Source organism: Malania oleifera, chromosome 7, assembly GCF_029873635.1.
Source record: "Malania oleifera isolate guangnan ecotype guangnan chromosome 7, ASM2987363v1, whole genome shotgun sequence".
Classification (NCBI taxonomy): domain Eukaryota; kingdom Viridiplantae; phylum Streptophyta; class Magnoliopsida; order Santalales; family Ximeniaceae; genus Malania; species Malania oleifera.
In genome coordinates, this window is record NC_080423.1 from 91,058,331 (window position 1) to 91,078,265 (window position 19,935).

At 35.5% G+C, this 19,935-nt stretch overlaps 1 protein-coding gene and 1 non-coding gene across 2 annotated transcripts; both read left to right on the forward strand.

Moving 5' to 3' along the window:
• Positions 1 to 401: 401 nt before the first annotated feature.
• On the forward strand, positions 402 to 508 carry LOC131161060 (small nucleolar RNA R71). The gene has a single exon (XR_009138221.1). It is a non-coding gene; the product is annotated as a small nucleolar RNA R71 (small nucleolar RNA).
• An 11,934-nt stretch (positions 509 to 12,442) lies between these two features.
• Positions 12,443 to 13,269, forward strand: LOC131160334 (non-specific lipid-transfer protein 1-like). Its single transcript, XM_058115923.1, has 2 exons — positions 12,443 to 12,898; positions 13,042 to 13,269. The coding sequence occupies exons 1-2, from the start codon at positions 12,552 to 12,554 to the stop codon at positions 13,055 to 13,057; spliced, it is 363 nt and encodes a 120-aa protein (XP_057971906.1). The 5' UTR covers positions 12,443 to 12,551; the 3' UTR covers positions 13,058 to 13,269.
• Positions 13,270 to 19,935: the final 6,666 nt, after the last annotated feature.

Below are 19,935 nucleotides of genomic sequence, written 5' to 3' on the forward strand. Positions count from 1 at the left end.
ACATACCTCGCATCTCTTCATAGGTGGGACATTCCTGAGCTGGGTGGTCCCCTTCTCCACAGACAAAGCAAGTGACTTGAGATTCCACTCTAGCGACTGTTTGAATGGGCCGATTACCTCTGCTTTCCAAGGCTTCAAGTTTCTTTGTTACATGATTCAATTGGGCCTTGAGGTGGTCTTCTTCTCGTAGATGGTAGACACCACTAGGTTTTAACCTATTGGTGTTATTAGTAGCACTGGGTCCAGTTCAGGTGTGAGCTTTCTTAGCTAGGTCATATAAGAATTCAATCCCTTCATGAGGATCTTTTTGGAGAAACTCTCCATTGCACATCATCTCCACAAATTGGCGCTCTGTAATTGTGAGTCCTTCATAAAAGTAGCTAACTAGGCGCCAATTCTGATACCCATGGTGTGGGCACAAATTTAACAATCCTTTAAACCTTTCCTATGCTTGGTATACGGTTTCACAATCTTTTTGGGCAAAGGTTGAGATCTGTCTTTTCACATTATTGGTCTTATGGTGAGGGAAATATTTATTAAAGAAAGCTTCAGTCATTTCCACCCATGTACCTAAGGATCTCGGTCTCAGAGAGTATAACCAATTCTTTGCTTTGTCTTTTAGAGAGAATGGGAAAAATTTTAGTGTAATAGAATCTATGGCATTGGGTTGGCTATAAAAAATGGCCACTACCTCCTCAAATTCCCTAACATGTACATATGGATTTTCACATTCTAATCCATGAAAGGTGGATAGGCGTTGGATCATGCCCAGTTTGAAATCCAGTTGTAGAGTGTTTGCGGGAAACATGATACATGATGGAGTGGTTGTACGGGTTGGGTGCAAGTAGTCCTTCACAGGCTATGCAGGATTAGGCACAAGTTGATTCATGGTAGCAGGTGTGTCAGACAATGTTATGTTTGACCAAGAATCAAATGAGGTCTCACTAGTAGTGGGGCTTGGTTGCTACTCAATTTCAACTCTTCTCACAAGTCTTCCACGCTTAATTGGCTGCCAAAACATACACCCAAAACAAAGGGAAATTCTTTTTTTTTTTCTTTCTTTTTTTAGAACATAAACTATAAAAAATAAAATAAAAATCTATTAGAAAAAACTTTAACAAGAGAATAAAATGAAGCTATGAGGCATAGCCATCCATAAAAGAGAAAATAAAAATAATAAAAGGCAGCTTAGCCGACCATATAAAAAAAATTAATAATAATAATAACATTAATAAGAAATAGGTGGCTTAGTCATCCATAAGATTAATATTAACAATGGAAAAAATAAGAGACGTGAGAAATTACAAGTAAAAGTAGGAGGCTTAGCCTTCCATTAAAAGAAAAGAAAAGGTAGAAAAAAAAAAAATCTAACTTTACCTTTGAAGTACAAACCTTTCTTATTGATATGGCTTCCCCAGCAACGACGCCAAATTTTGGTTATGCTCAAAATATACTAGTGGTTATTGAAGTATAGATTGAGGTATTGATCCCACGAGGAAGCGCTTACAACAAATTAAGTTGAAGAAAATCAAGTATTAAGTATAACAAGGCATTGAGAATCCCTTTTATGCTTCGTAAATCTATTTCCTACTTTGATTCAATTTTATAACTCAACTGAAAGTTTCACATCTCAAACCTTCAATCAAAAAGTATTTCTTTGAAAAACAAATGACAAACAAATGTATTTGATATTCATAAAACTCTTTTTCCTTGAGAACAAGAAGATGTTATCTTATAAGTTATCCAAAATCGACAATATATCTACTGACAATACTACAGTAAAAGATCAACCTATAAAATAAAACTATGATTAAAAAGAAATCGCATAAAGAAAGCATGATTGAATTTATATGAACTTGAAAACCATAATCTTTGGTTTAATTGAAACTGAAAATGATAAAGAGCTTCATACATAATAAAAAATATTACATTTATTAAACTCGAATTTGAATCAAACTAGAGAAGTAGAAATACTACACATAGAGGTTCGTAGATCTCTAGCCTTGTTAAGAACTCTAGCCTAATTTACAATTCATCTCACAAACTTGAGAGAGAAGTTCTACAACAATTTTGGGAGAAGAATGGTCAGAATTTCATGTCCTTAGAGCTCTCCCAAGGTTTCCTTTTATAGGCATCACAAGCACCTTATGCAAGTGTGAACACAAGTTTGAACACAAGCTGAAATTTTATCAACTTCTATGAGATTGCTTCCTTTTTACCCCTTTACACATGGAATGGGAGCTTGTCAAAACATAAAAGTTGTAACCTCATGTCTTGGGCATTTAAATACCAAATTTCATTTTTATTCAAGGTTTGAAGCTCCAGATATGTCCAAAATAGCAAGTTCTGCGCAGTCAGCATTGTTGACTTATCTTCACCCAGATTGATTGCAATATTTCACATACATGCACACTAAATTTGAAATTATTCAAAACATAAAATTTTTAGATATATGTATTGTCCTTTTAGATATAAAATATCAGCTCAATTTGAGGTCTACAACTTCAGATATGTTCAAAATATTGACTGCTGCACAATAGGTAAGCAAGCTAAAATTGCTGAATTTTCCTTCACACATTTTTTTTTCTACTTGCACACAACAAATACACTACATAAATACTATACTTTATGAATAATACTTGATTACGCGCCAAAACTGCGTAATTGGGCATTTTAACCTGTGCTTTATGGCTCATATTTTTAAATAAATGGCCAATTATGTCCCATATTTTAATAAAGTGTCGTATTTATCATTTTTGAGTTTTATTGCATAATTTATGATTTTTTGGTAATTTTTTATGGCAGAAAAATTCTCAGGAACCAAAACCAGTATTTGTTCTTAATTCGAGCATCACTTTCCCGTCCAAGCTTCAATCGAGACGATTCAAATTTTTGGAGAAAGTGAAAAGAATTATCTACAACTTCTGTGTTTTGAGTTTCGCGAAAAACGGGCTTTAGGAAGGTCAAACTTGGCTATGAACGCAGAGAGCAAAGATGAAAAAAATAAGAAAAAATAATAATAAAACCATGTTTTGATGTGACCCAACCATGCATGGCCGGGTCAAGTTGACGGATCCGAGTCGTAGGGCTCCAGAACTTCCCTTCTTTATTCCCCTGTTCTCTTCCCCCTACGCAGGCAACCCCCGTGGGCTCTCCTCCCTACTTTCCCTTCTCTCCCTTTCTTTGTTTTACTTTTCTTCTATCTCTCACCCTCTCGAGCCTGCTTCTTTCCCTATCTTCCCCAGCTCCTCCTTCTTCCCTAGTTTCTCCTCTTTCCCTTTTACTTTCTCCCAGCTTCTTCCCTCTACTCCCCCCCCCGGTTTTCTCTCACACCAATAGATCTCCTGCCCCTCCCGACTGCCTCCTGCTGGTCCTTGCCTCAAGCTCCGGCCAGTTCTTTGTTGTCACCTTCGGACCAGCCACACTAGCAAGATTCTGCCCCCCTAGCCACCAACACTCGAGGCTTCACTCCTTTACAGCATCACCGTGAACCTCCTGGAGTTGCTGCACAGCCCCCAGGCTAGAGCTCCTCCTTCCAGCCTCCAAACTTCACAGCTCCAGCAGACAGCACAATCCTCCAGCCTTCGGCCAGCCACAACTCTAGCCCAAGGATTCTCTCTCTCTCTCTCTCTCTCTCTCTCTCTCTCTCTCTCTCTCTCTCTCTCTCTCTCTCTCTCTCTCTCTCTCTCTCTCTTCTTTCTTTGTTTCTTTTATTGTTAGTTAATATTTTTATTTTTTTATTGATGTTATTGAAAAATTTAAATTCTTAATATTATTTTTTTTATTATTGCAAAGATTATTTATTTATTTTCTCACGTAATTTAGTTGGTAAGTTTTAAATTTAGTTGACAGTTCACGAAATTTTAAATGTTTGAGTTGGTAGTTCAGTAATTATCTTATTTATTTCCTCACGTAATTATTCGGTTTAGTTAGGGTCAGTTTTATTAAAGTTCGTATTTTTATTACGTCCGTTATCGTTTAAGTTGTTTAAAGCGTTAATTTTTGTTGGTGTCTGCGTTTAAATTGTGATGTTGGTTCGAATTCTTGATTCGTGTTAAAGGTCCGGTTTTTATTGCACGTGTATGTGTTTGATTGAGTTTCCATTGGGTATTTTTAACTCCATGTTTTAGGTTACCGTCTTTAATTAATGCATGTTTCGATGTTTCCTTGAGTAGATTAGGGTTTCCATCTTAGTTCGTTAATTCAGTGCTTGTTAGTTTTGGAGTTTCAAATTGCCTGTTGTTTTAATTGGTCTGAATAAATCTCAACAATGTTGAAAATCCCGAATCTGAATCGAGTTCAATACCCTTTTAATTTCGATTGGGAGAATGTAAAATTCAAGATTAGAACGCATTCCCTGAGGAGACGATCTAGCCCTTGGGCTGAGTATTACACGACGTAACTCCTATACTTGGGATAGCTTCTGAGCTGCTCATTTTTCGAGTGAGTCAAGTTTTTGACACCGTTGCCGGAGAATGTCAGTCTTAGTCTCAAATTAGCATTTTTTCTGTCATTTTTGTTAGTTTTATGAAAAAGGAAAAAAAGGTAGAAATGAAAAATAGAAAAAAAAAATTGAGTTTTGAAAAATGACTACACCTGCTCCGCGCACGATAATGGGCTTTTTGTAGCTTGAATATGCCACTGCATCCTCTTCCACTGTTTTTCCTACTGACGAGCTTAATTTCATGATGCAGCACGGGAGGACGTCATTGCTACTTGAGTTCTGCGGGACGGAATCTGAATGCCCCTATCAGCACTTAGCAGAGTTTGAATTAACTGGCAATATGTTTTTCCCTCATGCTAGGACTGATGAATCTGTTCGACTGAATTTATTTCTTACTACTTGGCAAGATAGGGCACAGATGTGGTTTCATTCCTTGAGACCTCATTCTATCACTAATTGGTCTGATATGGAGTGTGAATTTCTACATGCGTTTTGTCCCTTACAGAAAACTCAATTTTTGCAAGAAGAGATTCTTAATTTTGTGCAATAGGATGACAAGACATTTTGGGCTTGCTGGGAGCGATTCAAGGATCTGCTAAGTACTTGTCCATATCACGAGTTTGATCCATAGAGGTTAGCTGATTGTTTTTATACTGCTCTTACCTCTGATTGCAAGCACTTTGTCCAGACCATGTGTAATGGAGAGCCCGTCAGCGAGGATCCAGATCATGTATTAACATTCATTAATTACTTAGCTGAAAATGTCCCACAGTGGAACACATGATACACTCAAGCACCCATGACTACACACCCTATCAGCACAATCGGTGGTGGAGATATATATGAACCACCAAACTATCCAGATATTCCTCAGCCTCAACACCAGCCATAACAGATCCCTCAGAGCTATACGCCGTCAGGACTTTTTGAGGATAGCATAACATAGATGGTGAACATGCTCCAGCAGTTCATGCATACTCAAGTCAATCATAACAATAAATTACGGGACACAATTAATGCGATGAGCACGCAGTTGGACATATTAGAGCAAGAGGAATCACTCGCGGAACCTCGGCCTAGTTCTTAAGAGTGCCAGCAACAACAACAGATGAACAATGTTCTCTTTGAGACAGTAGAGACTGCCACTATTTCGAGAAGCGAGAAAGAATTTCCCCAACCTAAGATGCTCATCGTTGAACAACCAATTGTCCCAGCACCCGAAATTACGACTGAAATAGATGAATTCAAAGAAAAATCAAAGGAAACAGACCTAGAATCGAAGCAATTAGTTGATGCGGAGACTGATACCAATGAGGAGTACCAACCTGTGGTACCTCCCTCTTAGAGCCCAGAAACCGTGGAACCATCACTCCTGCCTGAATCAAATGTCAAAGAGCCCAATGTGAAAGCAGACCCCTGCAGTGGTAAGATGAGAAGTACACCCGATAAAGAGGCTGACCAGTCTGGTAAGAATTTAATTTTCAAGGAATTAGGTAAAACCTTTAATGCTAATACTTCTAAAGAACTACAGATAATTGCTCCAATAACTTCCCATCACATGTTAGTTCGTAAAGAAGCAAATTTCCTGGACACGATGTTGAATAAAGACCATTTCTTGGCAACGCACGAGGGTCGATCTGCACACATATTGTTTGGTATTTTAACGAGTATTAACTCATTTGAGGCTGATTTTCATGCAAATATGAAGACTGATCGATTGTGGTGGCTCAAATTTGGAGAATCATCGATGCAATTTATAGACCTGCAGCCACCAGACGAAATTCCTCCAAAGCCTCCACCAGAAAATTGTGATGTTTTTCGTTTCCTTCTTTTCCTTTTATTTTATATTATTTTATTTTTAGTTAGTTTTTAGGTCTATTTTCTCGTAATTCAATCTTTCTTTTCCATTACCCTGTCACTCAGGTATGCTTTACTTTTTCCCGTGCACAGTCCTTTCTATTTCCCCTATGCTTTCACATTGAGGACAATGTTCCACTTTAGTTAGGGGGTGAGCATTCTCATGTGACACTATGCATGTACACGTACCAGGTTTTATATTATAAAAAAAAATCAAAAAAAGAATCAAAAAGAAAGAGAACTGACGAATTACATTGCATTATGTCATGCTTAACACTGCGTATACCTTTCACATACTCGCTTATAACTTAAGAGTGACACACTTGAGTCAATCATGCGTAGTTTCTCTTTATATGATCTTATGACTCCATGAAGAATCGATTGGTAGTACATTCGTGTTAATTTGGCTATAAATTTCTTGTATTTACACGGCATCTCACGAGACTAAATAGACACATTCACGTGATTCATTGCACTTAGGATTTCTTGTGAGCATTGAGAGAACATCCGTAGCGACTATGACACCTTGTGAGATATCCTTGAGCTATTTATCATTTTTTGAGCGTTAATATCAAATCAAAGTTCAGAGAACTCAATTCTCTTTTTCTGGATGATTCCTTGTACACTAATCTTTGTTTTTGTTTTGCTAGCCTAAAGGTGACATCTAGTGAGGCGATAAAAACTTAGGTCTTGTAGCCTACTCAAGATGTGAAGGTTGAGCCACCCCTAGAGATAAACTTAGTTCATGGACTACTATTCGAGCTCAATTCCCATTGATTGTTTGAAGATTACAAAAGAAGTGTTAAAATTGTCATAATTGATCAAGAAAAAAGACAGAAAATGAAGAATAAGCAGAAGAAAGACTAAGCAATACACATGCGCATGAAATGAAATGCTAATGCCGGCTCCATATAAATAAAAAAAAAAAAGTCAATGACACGACACATATTTTCTACGTATGAAGATTCTTCAATCAGTTAATATCTCATATGTATTCACGATAAGTTTGTGAATAAGTTGATCTAGGGTGGTCTCGGTTGGATATGACGAGTAGGTGAGAAGATGCTAGAGTAAAGGACCCGACACCTCATAGATAGGCTAGATCTTTTCCAGACTAGTCCACTCCATACACTTAGCGTTCATTCCTTTTAATATGTGGGATGTTTGAACGCGACAGTCCTCCTTACATATGATGAGTGAACCCATTTTCTTTGAATGTTCTTGAGTCAAAGTGACCGTTCTGTAGGTGTCCATTGGTATCTTAGGTGTATTGAGTCACACACATCACACACACCTCGAGAGCTTACCTGTTTATACTTGGACTTATATGACTGCATTAACTCTGAATTGAGCCACTAATTAACTTCATGTGAGTATACTTTTCTTAAAATACATATAAACGATGAAACTTGCATGAGTAACGTGCTTCGGTGTTGTGTACATTGAATATGAACAAGCTTGTGTGAAATTCAATTATGTTCTTGTATGTGAAACGGTATGCTTGTGTCGCATGTGCATTGATTTCATGAGCATTAGAGTTTGTAGTTGTAGACACCGTCCTAAAATTCATTCACGTCATTTGCTAGAGACTAACAAAATGTTAGTTGGGAGGTGTGATTACGTGCCAAAACTACGTAATTAGGCATCTTAACCCGGGCTTTACGACACATATTTTTAATTAAATGTCCAATTACGTCCCATATTTTAATAAAGTTCCGTATTTATCATTTTTGAGTTTTATTGCATAATTTATGAATTTTTTGTAATTTTTTATCGCAGAAAAATTCTCGGGAACCAAAATTGGTATCTGTTCGTAATTCATGCATAACATTCTCGTCTGAGTTTCGATCAAGTCGATTCAAATTTCTGGAGAACGAGGAAATGATTATCTACAACTTCTATGTTTTGAGTTTCGTGAGAAACGGGCTCTAGGAAGGTCAAATTTGGCTGTGAACGTAGATAGCAAAGATGAAAATAATAATAATAATAATAATAATAATAATAATAATAATAATAATAATAATAAAACCACATTTTGATGTGACTCGACCATGCATGGCCAGGTCAAGTTGACGGATCCGGGTCATAGGGTTCCAGAACTTCCTCTTTTATTCCCCTGTTCTCTTCCCCTTGCGCAGGCAGCCCCCGCGGGCTCTCCTCCCTGCTTTCCCTTCTCTCCCTTCCTTTGTTTTACTTTTCTTCTATCTCTCACCCTCTCGAGCCTGCTTCTTTCCCTATCTTCCCCTGCTCCTCCTTCTTCCCTAGTTCCTCCTCTTTCCCTTTTACTCTCTTTCTGCTTCTTCCCTCTACTCCCCCCCCCCCTCTGTTTTCTCTCACACCAGCAGATCTCCTGCCCCTCTCGGCTGCCTCCTGCTGGTCCTTGCCTCAAGCTCCGGCCAGTTCTTTGTGGTCACCTTCAGACCAACCACACCAGCAAGATTCTACCCCCCCAGCCACCAACACTCGAGGCTTCACTCCTTTGTAGCATCGTCGTGAACCTCCTGGAGCTGCTGCACAGCCCCCAGGCCAGAGCTCCTCCTTCCAGCCTCCAAACTCCACAGCTCCAGTAGACAGCACAGTCCTCCAGCCTTCGGCCAGCCACAACTCCAACCCGAGGATTCTCTCTCTCTCTCTCTCTCTCTCTCTCTCTCTCTCTCTCTCTCTCTCTCTCTCTCTCTCTTTTATTGTTAGTTAATACCGTTATTTGTTTTATTGATGTTATTGAAAAATTTAAATTCTGAATATTATTTTTTTATTATTGCAAAGATTATTTATTTATTTTCTCACGTAATTTAGTTGGTAAGTTTTAAATTTAGTTGACAGTTCACGAAATTTTAAATGTTTGAGTTGGTAGTTCAGTAATTATCTTATTTATTTCCTCACGTAATTATTCGGTTTAGTTAGGGTCGGTTTTATTAAAGCTAGTATTTTTATTGTGTCCGTTATCGTTTAAGTTGTTTAAAGCATTAATTTTTGTTGGTGTCTGTGTTAAAATTGTGATGTTGGTTCGAATTCTTAATTTGTGTTAAAGGTTCGGTTTTTATTGCGCGTGTATGTGTTTGATTAAGTTTCCATTGGGTATTTTTAATTCCATGTTTTAGGTTATCATCTTTAATTAATGCATGTTTCGATGTTTCCTTGAGTAGATTAGGGTTTCCATCTTAGTTCATTAATTCAGTGTTTGTTAGTTTTAGAGTTTTAAATTGCCTGTTGTTTTAATTGGTCCAAATAAATCTCAACAATGTTGAAAATCCCAAATCTGAACCGAGTTCAGTACCCTTTTGAATTTCGATTGGGAGAACATAAAATTCAAGATTAAAACGCATTCCCTGAGGAGACGATCTTGCCATTGGGCTGAGTATTACACGACTTAACTCCTATATTTGGGATAACTTCCGAGTTGCTCATTTTTAAAGTGAATCAATACTCAAGACAACCTAAACATTTATGCATAGTCATATTTTTACAATTAAAATTGATACAAATTAAAGTTGTGACATGAGTTTTGAATTTGACCAAAAGTACGAGTATTAATATAATGGAAGTGTAATAAATTCTTATGAAATGTATGAAAATACTGAATTTTTAAACTATTATCAGGTACATGGCTAATTTCAATATATTTTGCCTTAGTTACATTAACGTTGCCTGCGCCTTTTGCCCATTATTGCGCGGGGAACCTTCTTTGGTAGTTATAGCTTTCCACGAGGTTTTGTTGATCTGGACCTCAACCTGAAGCTTTCTCTCTAAAGCTATTATTTCCTCTTTGGCTTGTATGCGTTTTTCCTTTTTCCGCTTCACATTTCTTTGACATCGGAGGATTATTTAGCATTCTCTATCCTTCATCATCCTAGTGGTGAGTTCTCCCTCCATGATTTTTTCTTCAACTCGAGCTTGATCCGTGGGTGCTCTTAGTAGGTTTGGGATTCCCACAACTTGAGGATTAATCCGGTTGGCGACCCAATTTTAGTAATTTCGATGGACTTCAGTCAAATTCTTTCTAGAAACTATTATATAGACGCTCTTCCGTGCAGTCACGAATCCTCCTATCTATTTGTGGACTCCTTCTTCAAAATACCTTAAATTATTGAATGATTTGCTTTCAAACTTTATTTCTTGCGCAAGATTTTTGTTTTTGGGTGCAAGTATGTTGTGGGATATTCCTGCGTCGAAGAAGCTACTCAGTCCCTCCATATTTTGAATTAGGGTTTTTTTTGTATTATATTTTGCATTTGTATCCTCGTAAGTATTCCTTGTATTTTGAATTTGTACCTCTCTATGTACCCTATGTATTCTATTTGAATGTGTACCCCTATATGTACCCCTTGCTGACGTAATAAAATTGTTGATTTTCTTTCTATCAATGGCCTTATGGGACCCACTGGAAATCGAAAGGATTGGACTCAGTAGAATATGACTCAAAAGAAACTTAATTTTGGACAAGACTTTACAAAAATTACTCAATTTCAAATAATCCGAACTCAATAATAACAGAGATTTAATAATAGGGACTCAATTTTACAGGGACTCGATTTCAAATGCATAAGGACTTAATTAACAGGACTCAATTAATAAAGACTTGACTTTAAAAATAAGGACTTAATAATTTGGGCTTAATTTTAGGGATTTGATGATAGGGACTCAATTTTAGAGTAACAGGGACTTGATTTCAAACACACAAGGACTCAATAAGATATTTCAAAAAGGGCCTTCAAATTACCATGTTGTCACTAAAAGTCCCCTCACTGGAAGGAAAAGAGAGGTCTGGTTTAAATTGAGGTGCCTACATCAACTATTTAGCTTCCTAGATTGAATACGAGAATTGATGCGGGAAGTTGAAGAGGTGGATGTTTAATTTATATTGGAAGTGAGAATGGATGTGGGAAGTTGAAGGAGTGGGTGTTTAATTTTGACTTTTGGGATATATGTGGAATTACAAACTTAACGAATGCATAGAAAACGATAGAACTAAATTTTCAATTTTTGTCACTTTGAGGATTACCGTGATATCACCTCTAGTATTTTAGGAGTAGTTTAACTAGTGTATCAATCGAATTATAAATTTTATTTACAAAACTTATGAATCATAGACACAAAGGTTAGATTAGACATTCTTGTCTAGCTAGGCAACCAACAAATATTGATCAAGTACTTGCTAAGCTAACTGAGCAAGCAAGAAATAGATAGTTCACACAAAGAAATTAAGGCCAACTCCATACTAGCGAAACTAATGAAACAAATAAGGAAAGTTAAGACAAACCTCACACAACTCATTTCAAATTAAATCTATTATACTAACAAAAAGACACCAAATGTACCCTATCTTGGTGGTATGCCTTCATAATGAATCCATTGATTTGATAAATACAACCAAAACAAGTGTCGTCATAAATATAGACATGCTCATTGCATTCACACCGAGCAAAAAATATTCATGCACTCAAGATCCTTCCCGCAATCAACGTCTACCTATATCTAAATTAAAGATAGTCGCACATATGATATATAAATACATTAAAAATACTAAAAATATAAGTAGATATGCAAAGGGATTAGATGAGATTGTCTTAAGTGTTCAACTCTTTATTACAATATATATATATAATTTTATGTAAAAATCTTAAAATATCCTTATATGATAATATATACAAATACATTATGCCCAACTGATTCAAGCGTAACATAGTGCAAGGAGAAAAAAAAGAAAAGAAAAGAAGGAGGTACTCCTATCCTCAGCGCAACCCAGCTCAATTCGATTTGTATTAACAAATTTTACATTATAACCCTTCTAAATATGACTATATGAGCCATAACTTAATAGTAGGAATAGAAGAAAAAGTGAAAAATGACAGATCCCGAACTTCCCAACCAATGAAGAGTGAAGGCTAATATGAAAGCATTGGCAGAGCATTCAATGGATTGTGTGTAAATGGAGTTTACAAGTCCCTACCTCCTTACCACGCTTCTGTCATAAAGCGGTGCCAGTATGGTTCCCATCTTCCTCCTGCTTCGGCAGCATGGCATTGAATTCACCCCAAGTACCTGCCAAGTGCCAACCCTCCCATGCATTACACCACACTATCTTTTGTCTTCACACTCACCACTTCCCACTATTTAATCCACTACCCTCTCGCTGCCTTCCGCACTATTCCCCATTTCCAGCCAAAAGTAATTAAGCCACAGGCGCTATATACCTATCTATAGCTAGCTAGTCTTCTGAATCTTGTTTGATCGGGAAGCAGAACCAATCATGGCTGCCCCGGGAGTGCTGAAGTTGGCCTGCGTGGTGGTCGTGTGCGCGGCCGTGGTGGCGCCGTGTGCGGAAGCTGCCATGTCGTGCGGGGACGTTACGCAGCGGCTGGCCCCCTGCTTGACGTTCCTGCAGAAAGGTGGCGCGGTGCAGCCCAGCTGCTGTGGCGGGATCAGGACCTTGCTCAGCGCCGCGAAGACAACAGGGGACCGCCAGACGGCCTGCAAGTGCATGAAATCAACCGCCATGAACATCCCCAGCATCAAGCTCAACTTCGCCGCTCAGCTCCCCGGCAAATGCGGCGTCAACATTCCTTACCCCATCAGCCCCTCCACCGACTGCTCCAAGTACCCCTCTCTCTCTCTCTCTCTCTCTCTCTCTCTCTCTCTCTCTCTCTCTCTCTCTCTCTCTCTCTCTCTCTCTCTCTCTCTCGCATAATGTATTTATTTTTTTTAGTATAAATTATCGATATTTTGGTGTTGATATGCAGAGTGAAACAAAGATGATGGACGATAGATCGAGCGGTTTCACGACAGAGGAAATAGTTTCCGTGAGAATAAGACGAAAGTATGACGTTGAGTCCGGACTGGTTCCCCATCGACGACTGTGACTGTTCTTCTTCTTCTTCTTCTTCTTTTAGGTATTGTGTTTATGTACTCCTCTGCTGGTCGACCTTCTATATATATATATATATATTTTACCGCTGTTATGTCTGCAATTTCTATTTTCCACCTCTCTCTCTCTCTCTCTCTCTCTCTCTCTCTCTCTGTTTGTGTTCATGGCAATCAAGATATGACGGATTTGATTAGGTGAATAAAATTTGAGGAGTTTAAAATGAATAATCAAATAATTTCATGTGAGTTAGAACCTAAAACATTGAAGTGAACATGTCAGTGGTGGTGGTACCCAAAAATTCATCATGGTTTGAAAATTTGGACACCAAGAACTAACTTAACCTTCATAGTTAAAATTACTAATTGAATGTTTAACTCAAGTATCAAAATCAAATATACGAGCTATAAATTGGGTAAGGTTAATTTAGCATGTTGGTGATATTGAAGTGGACGGGAACTTTAAGATACCCGAAAGTTTATCATGATTTGAAATTTATACATGTAGAACTAATTTTATTTTAATAGTTATAAATACTTAGTTGACTTTGAAACTCAAGTGTCTAAATTAGGTATGCGATGTCAAAATTAAGTAAAATTCTAATATGTCTCTGATATTGAAGTGGATGTATCGGTGAGAACTTCTCTCAAGTTGAAAATTAGACACGTAAAACAACTTAACCTTAATAGTTAAAGTTACTTGATTTTGAAACTCAAGTGTCCAAATAGGACATATAAGCTTCAAATTGAGTGGAGTCAATTCCAACACATCTATGACATTGAAATGGTTGTGTTAGGACTAACAATTCCTAAAAATTGATCCCATTTTGAAAACTAGACACATAGAACTAACTTAATCTTAATAGTTAAAATTACTTAGTTAATTTTGTAACTCAAGAACCCATATCGCGCATACGTGTAGCACTACGAACCCCATGGGGCCCGAAGTGCTATTTTCCATACATATATCTCTAATACCATTATTATAACAACTCGAACCTGAAGTGGGGTACTGGGTACACCTATCCATAACTTAATTTAAAACATGCAACGGAAATACATCAAACCTCAAAAACTATACCAGAGTTTTAAACCTTCTTATTTACATGAGTATCTCCCCAAAAATAATACTACAACCCAAGGTATCACTACAAAAAGTTAGGATATTAGTGATGGATAAAATTCATCACTAATAGTCATAAATTCGTCACTAATAGTATTAGTGACGAATTTATGAGTCTATTAGTGACGAATTTATGAGTATTAGTGACGATTTTAAAATAGTTGTTATATGTGCCCTTACTACTAACTTTTAGTGATGAATTTAACTTTCGTCACTAATAATGGAGTATTAGTGACGGATTAAATCTATCACTAAAACCATAACACCGTCACTATATAGTATATAACGGTTCAACTCAAATTCGTCACTAATAGTAGGAGTATTAGTGACGAATTTATAATTTGTGACTACTAGTAGAGTATTAGTGACGAGTTAGATATTCGTCACTACTAATATGGTATTATTAACAAATTAAAAATTCGTGACTACTAGTAGGGTATTAGTGACGAATTAGAAATTTGTCACTACTAGTGTGGTATTATTGACGAATTAGAAATTCGTCACTAATAGGAGCAGTATTAGTGACAAATTAGAAATTCGTCACTAATAGTACGATATTATAATTCGTCACTAATAGTACGGTATTAGTGATGAATTTGAATCCTTCACCAATAATTAGAAAAATTAAACACCCCTTTATACTAATTTTATTTAATCATGAATTCTTATATAAAAATTTATAATTACATTTTTTAATATATAAACTGAAACCATAATTACTACAAAATTCGTAAATCATTCAAAATTTCAAACTTAAATACAAATTCAATTAAAATGAAGAAATAACATATGTTCAAATAACAAAAATTATTTAAAAATATTTAAAATTCAAATACAAATACTAATACAAATTCAAATTCAAATAAAAAAAATTCATTTGTTCAAATAACAATAAAAATTATAAAGAAATAGTCAAAAGTTGCATCTGACGACTGTAGTGCATGCAAGCATAGCATCATGCTGATGTTATGACAGCCGCGAATCCTACAAATTAAGAGTCATTAAAAAAAATTAGTATACCAAATTATAATCAGGAAAAATAATTATATGATATAACAAATTGACAAAGATTTCATAATCATGCATATTACATAATTTGCACAGTAGTAATATCAAATAATGAAAAATGTAATGTTGCGTTTGAGGGCATAGATTTCGAACATTTTGAATTAATTTGGACAAATTTTAATACAATTTAATATTACATTTTATTTAAATTCAATGTAAATTCAAGTCTAAAGTGTCTCGAAACACGAGGAGCATAAAATTATATTGAAATTTATTAAAGTCTATTTAAATCTAAGCATAAGATGTAAAATGCATGTTCTAGAACGCAGAATGAGATTAGTTTATGGGGGATTTGCACAATGACTCAATGAGGTATTAGCATTGCGTGGGGAAGGAGATGCAGCGAATAAATCCAGTCGGGGACACGTGTTCAATTAGCATGCTTTACTGTTTCGTAGATAAACATTATTGCTCTACTTGAAATAAAACTCTAAACTGTGATTGTAGGGTTTGCAAAGGAGGGAAATGGGAAGATTCATGTAGAAAAATGTCATGAACTGGCATGAGCAAGTGTGTATCTTTTCAAGTCTTAATGAGAAAATATTAGAATTAAGTAAAATATGTCAGTCAAATGGACATGAAATTGGTCATTTGTTTGGTAGTTGAGAAAATCATGGAAAATAAAATATGCCCTAGGCGCTTTCATCGGTGATCTCGTGCATGGACCATTTTTTTCACTTTTTTTTTTTTTTTTCTACAGTGACATGGCAACCCATATTTCCAGACGAATCCCTAATTATGCCTTTTTCAAATAATTATGAAAATGATGCTCCCTGTGAGTTATGTATATATATCAACTTATGTCTTTTTCAAATTTTCAAATCCTCGGCCAAGTGTATATAATATTTTCAATGATTTCGGTACGGCAATGAATGCTTTAAGCTTACCGGACCAAAAACATCTAAATGAATGTCCGTTCTAAATGAACTAAGTCTACATTGGCTTATTTATTATGATTCCTAAGTTTCACTCATCCTTTCAAAAATATTTTAACATTAAACTAAGCCTATCTTTTCTTTTTGTTTGGAAAAATTTTAACGCAATTTCGGCAGCATGCCATCTGTAAATTGGATATTTTCCCATAAAACCTGCACCTGATAGGTTCAAATAGATCATTTATAAGAAGTTAAAGGCACGCGAGAACTTATATCCACTACTAGCATGCAATACACATCAACTGTATTCGTCATGCAGGAGACATTCTAAACTAGCATACAATCATGTAGCATATTCATGACAGTAACACAAGTAACCATATCTTAAATTCAGAATATCAAGAGCAGAGAACAATGGATAGTATTGGGTTCAGTGTAGTATTGTTGTTCATCTAGGCATTTGGACATGAACGTTATGAGATGATGAAAGCATTTAATTTAAATAATTAAGAAAATAATGCTCCCTGTGTATATATTCAACTTATATTTTTTCAAATTTTCAAATCCTCGGTCAAGTGTATATAATATTTTCAATGATTTCAGGCCGACAATGAATGCTTTAAGCTTACCAGACCAAAAACATCTAAATGAATATCCGTTCTAAATGAACTAAGTCTACATTGTCTCATTTATTATGATTCCTAAGTTTCACTCATCCTTTCAAAAATATTTTAACTTTAAACTAAGCCTATCTTTTCTTTTTGTTTGGGAAAATTTTAACGCAATTTCGGTGGCATGCCGTCTGTAAATCGGACGTTTTCCCATAAAACTTGTACCTAATAGGTTCAAATAGAACATTTATAAGAAGTTGAAGGCACACGAGAACATATATCCACTACTAGTATGTAATACACATCAACTGTATTCGCCATGCAGGAGGCATTCTAGACTAGCATGCAATCATGTAACATATTCATGACAGTAATGCAAATAACCATATCTTAAATTCAGAATATAAAGAGCAAAGAACAGTGGATAGTATTGGGTTCAATGTAGTATTATTATTCATCTAGGAATTTGGACATGAACATTATGAGATGATAAAAACATTTAATTTAAATAATTATGAAAATGATGCTCCCTGTGAGTTCTGTATATATTCAACTTATGCCTTTTTCAAATTTTCAAATTCTCAGTCAAGTGTATATAATATTTTCAATGATTTCGGCACGGCAATGAATGCTTTAAGCTTACCGGACCAAAAACATCTAAATGAATGTCCGTTTTAAATGAACTAAGTCTACATTGTCTCATTTATTATGATTCCTAAGTTTCACTCATCATTTCAAAAATATTTTAACATTAAACTAAACCTATCTTTAATTTTTGTTTGGGAAAATTTTAACGCAATTTCGGCAACATGTCGTCTGTAAATTGGATGTTTTCCCATAAAACCTACACCTGATAGGTTCAAATAGATCATTTATAAGAAGTTGAAGGCATACGAGAACCTATATCTACTGCCAGCATGCAGTACACATCAACTGTATTCGTCATGCAGGAGACATTTTAGACTAGCATGCAATTATGTAGCATATTCACGATAGTAATACATGTAACCATATTTTAAATTCAGAATATAAATAGTAGAGAACAGCGAATAGTATTGGGTTCAATATAGTATTGTTATTCATCCAGACATTAGGACATGAACTTTATGAGATGATGAAAGTATTTAATTTAAATAATTATGAAAATGATGCTCCATGTGAGTTATGTATATATTCAACTTATGCCTTTTTCAAATTTTCAAATCCTCAGCCAAGTGTATATAATATTTTCAATGATTTCGGCAAGGCAATGCACTACAAAAAAAAAAAAAGATTATTAGTGACGGATTTCTATTTGTCGCTATACCAGCCGTTACTAATACTTATTAGTGACGAATATTTCAAACCGTCACTAACAATAAAGTATTAGTGACAGATTAAAACTGTCACTAAAAACCTAAGCCTGTCACTATAGATTCTACACCAGATGGACCAAAAATCGTAACTAAAGCCACAGTATTAGTGACGGTCTACTCTAAAATGAGTGGGAGGAAGGAACAAACAAGCAAATGGGAAACAAATTTTTACAGACTTGCATGGGAAACAATGCCACTTCCTCTAGTGTTCCATCCATTCTGATGGACCCTATATTACTTTTAATCTTCTTTTTTGGCAATTAACAATTAATTTTTGGTTGCACATAAATTAAACTTAAACCTTGAAACATGAATAACAGACTCCAACCAAAATTGGCATAACCACCAAGTAAGCAAGAAATCAAAGAAAAATCATATCACATAGTCCAAAATTGGTCTCATGAATTTTTCTTTCCTTTCCCTAAAATTTTCAACAAATTTTCGGCGGCATGTCGTCTATAAATAGAACATTTCCCAAACCTGCAAGTCACAAAAGCATACAATTCATAATATTTTTGCATCATACAAATGTCATTTAGATTAAGACATGCAACAACCTAAAACTATCTACCAGTAGACAATACACATCATTGCATCAGCCATGCAGGTGGTGTTCCAATCAAGCATGCAATCCTAATGTCCACTACTAGCTTGCAGTTCACAAGATATGTCAATCCAAGCATGCGGTCCAGAAGTTAAATCATGTATTAAACTGAAGTTAGATATATACCCATCTTTAGCTGCAAAGAGGTTATGGATGACAGAGAAGGACGACGAGGCCATGGATGGTGGTGGTTGCATCAACGATTCTTTATCTAGTTTACCCGGAGTTTCTTTTCACAATTAATTTGAAATGCGATAAACCTGCCCATGTAGACAAAATGAATTTTAGTCTTTTATCTGATAGGTTGTCTCTTATAGTTTAGGTATGATTTAAATATTAATTTTATTTTTTTTGAATCTTGATGCCTTTCTTGTGGATGCAATGACTGTAAGAAGGGCATCAAGATTTCAGAGAAATAAAATTAATATTTAAATCATACCTTAACTATAAGATAAAACATATTAGATGAAAAGCTAAAATTCATTTTGTCTACATAGGCAGGCTTATCGCATTTCAAATCAATCTTGAAAAAAAATTTTGGGTAAACTAGATAAAGCCCCTCCATTCATTGTATACACACTGCAAATGATATGCCCACTATCAAAAATAGAAATTATCAAAAGTAGACCTAAAATTTAATTAACAAACCCTTCTCAATGACGACAAAATCTAAGGAATAAACTACATAATTATAAATCCAATGTAAAAAATAAATATACTTTTTAAACTATTTTTTAGTCATTCAAAATACTAACTTAAATTCATTAAGTAAATAAAGCCAAGAGAAAGTTATAAAATTGCAAAGTTTATATTACTTTCAAGATTTATACAACTCCCAATTATTCCTATATTGTTTCCAAATCTCATCCAAATCCCAATTATTCCTATATTGTTCATATTACTTTGAAGTTTGGAGTACTGGGCTTTGAACGTGAAGTCTAACCTCCTCCTAAGTAGTACTATTTCTTTTACACAAAGTGTTTTTTGTGGGAAAGTGGTAGATTGTGTATGTTATTTTTAGTAGACATTGAAGTGGTAGGATGTTCGTCGTACAAAGAAAAAGGGCATTGTATTCAAATTAGATTTTCTGATTTTGAGAACGCATGTGATTGAGCTAGTTGGGAGTTCTTGGATAAA

What these genes read in the sequence shown, in the direction of transcription:
- LOC131160334 (XM_058115923.1), top strand. Translation starts at nt 12,552, where the DNA reads ATGGCTGCCCCGGGAGTGCTGAAGTTGGCCTGCGTGGTGGTCGTGTGC.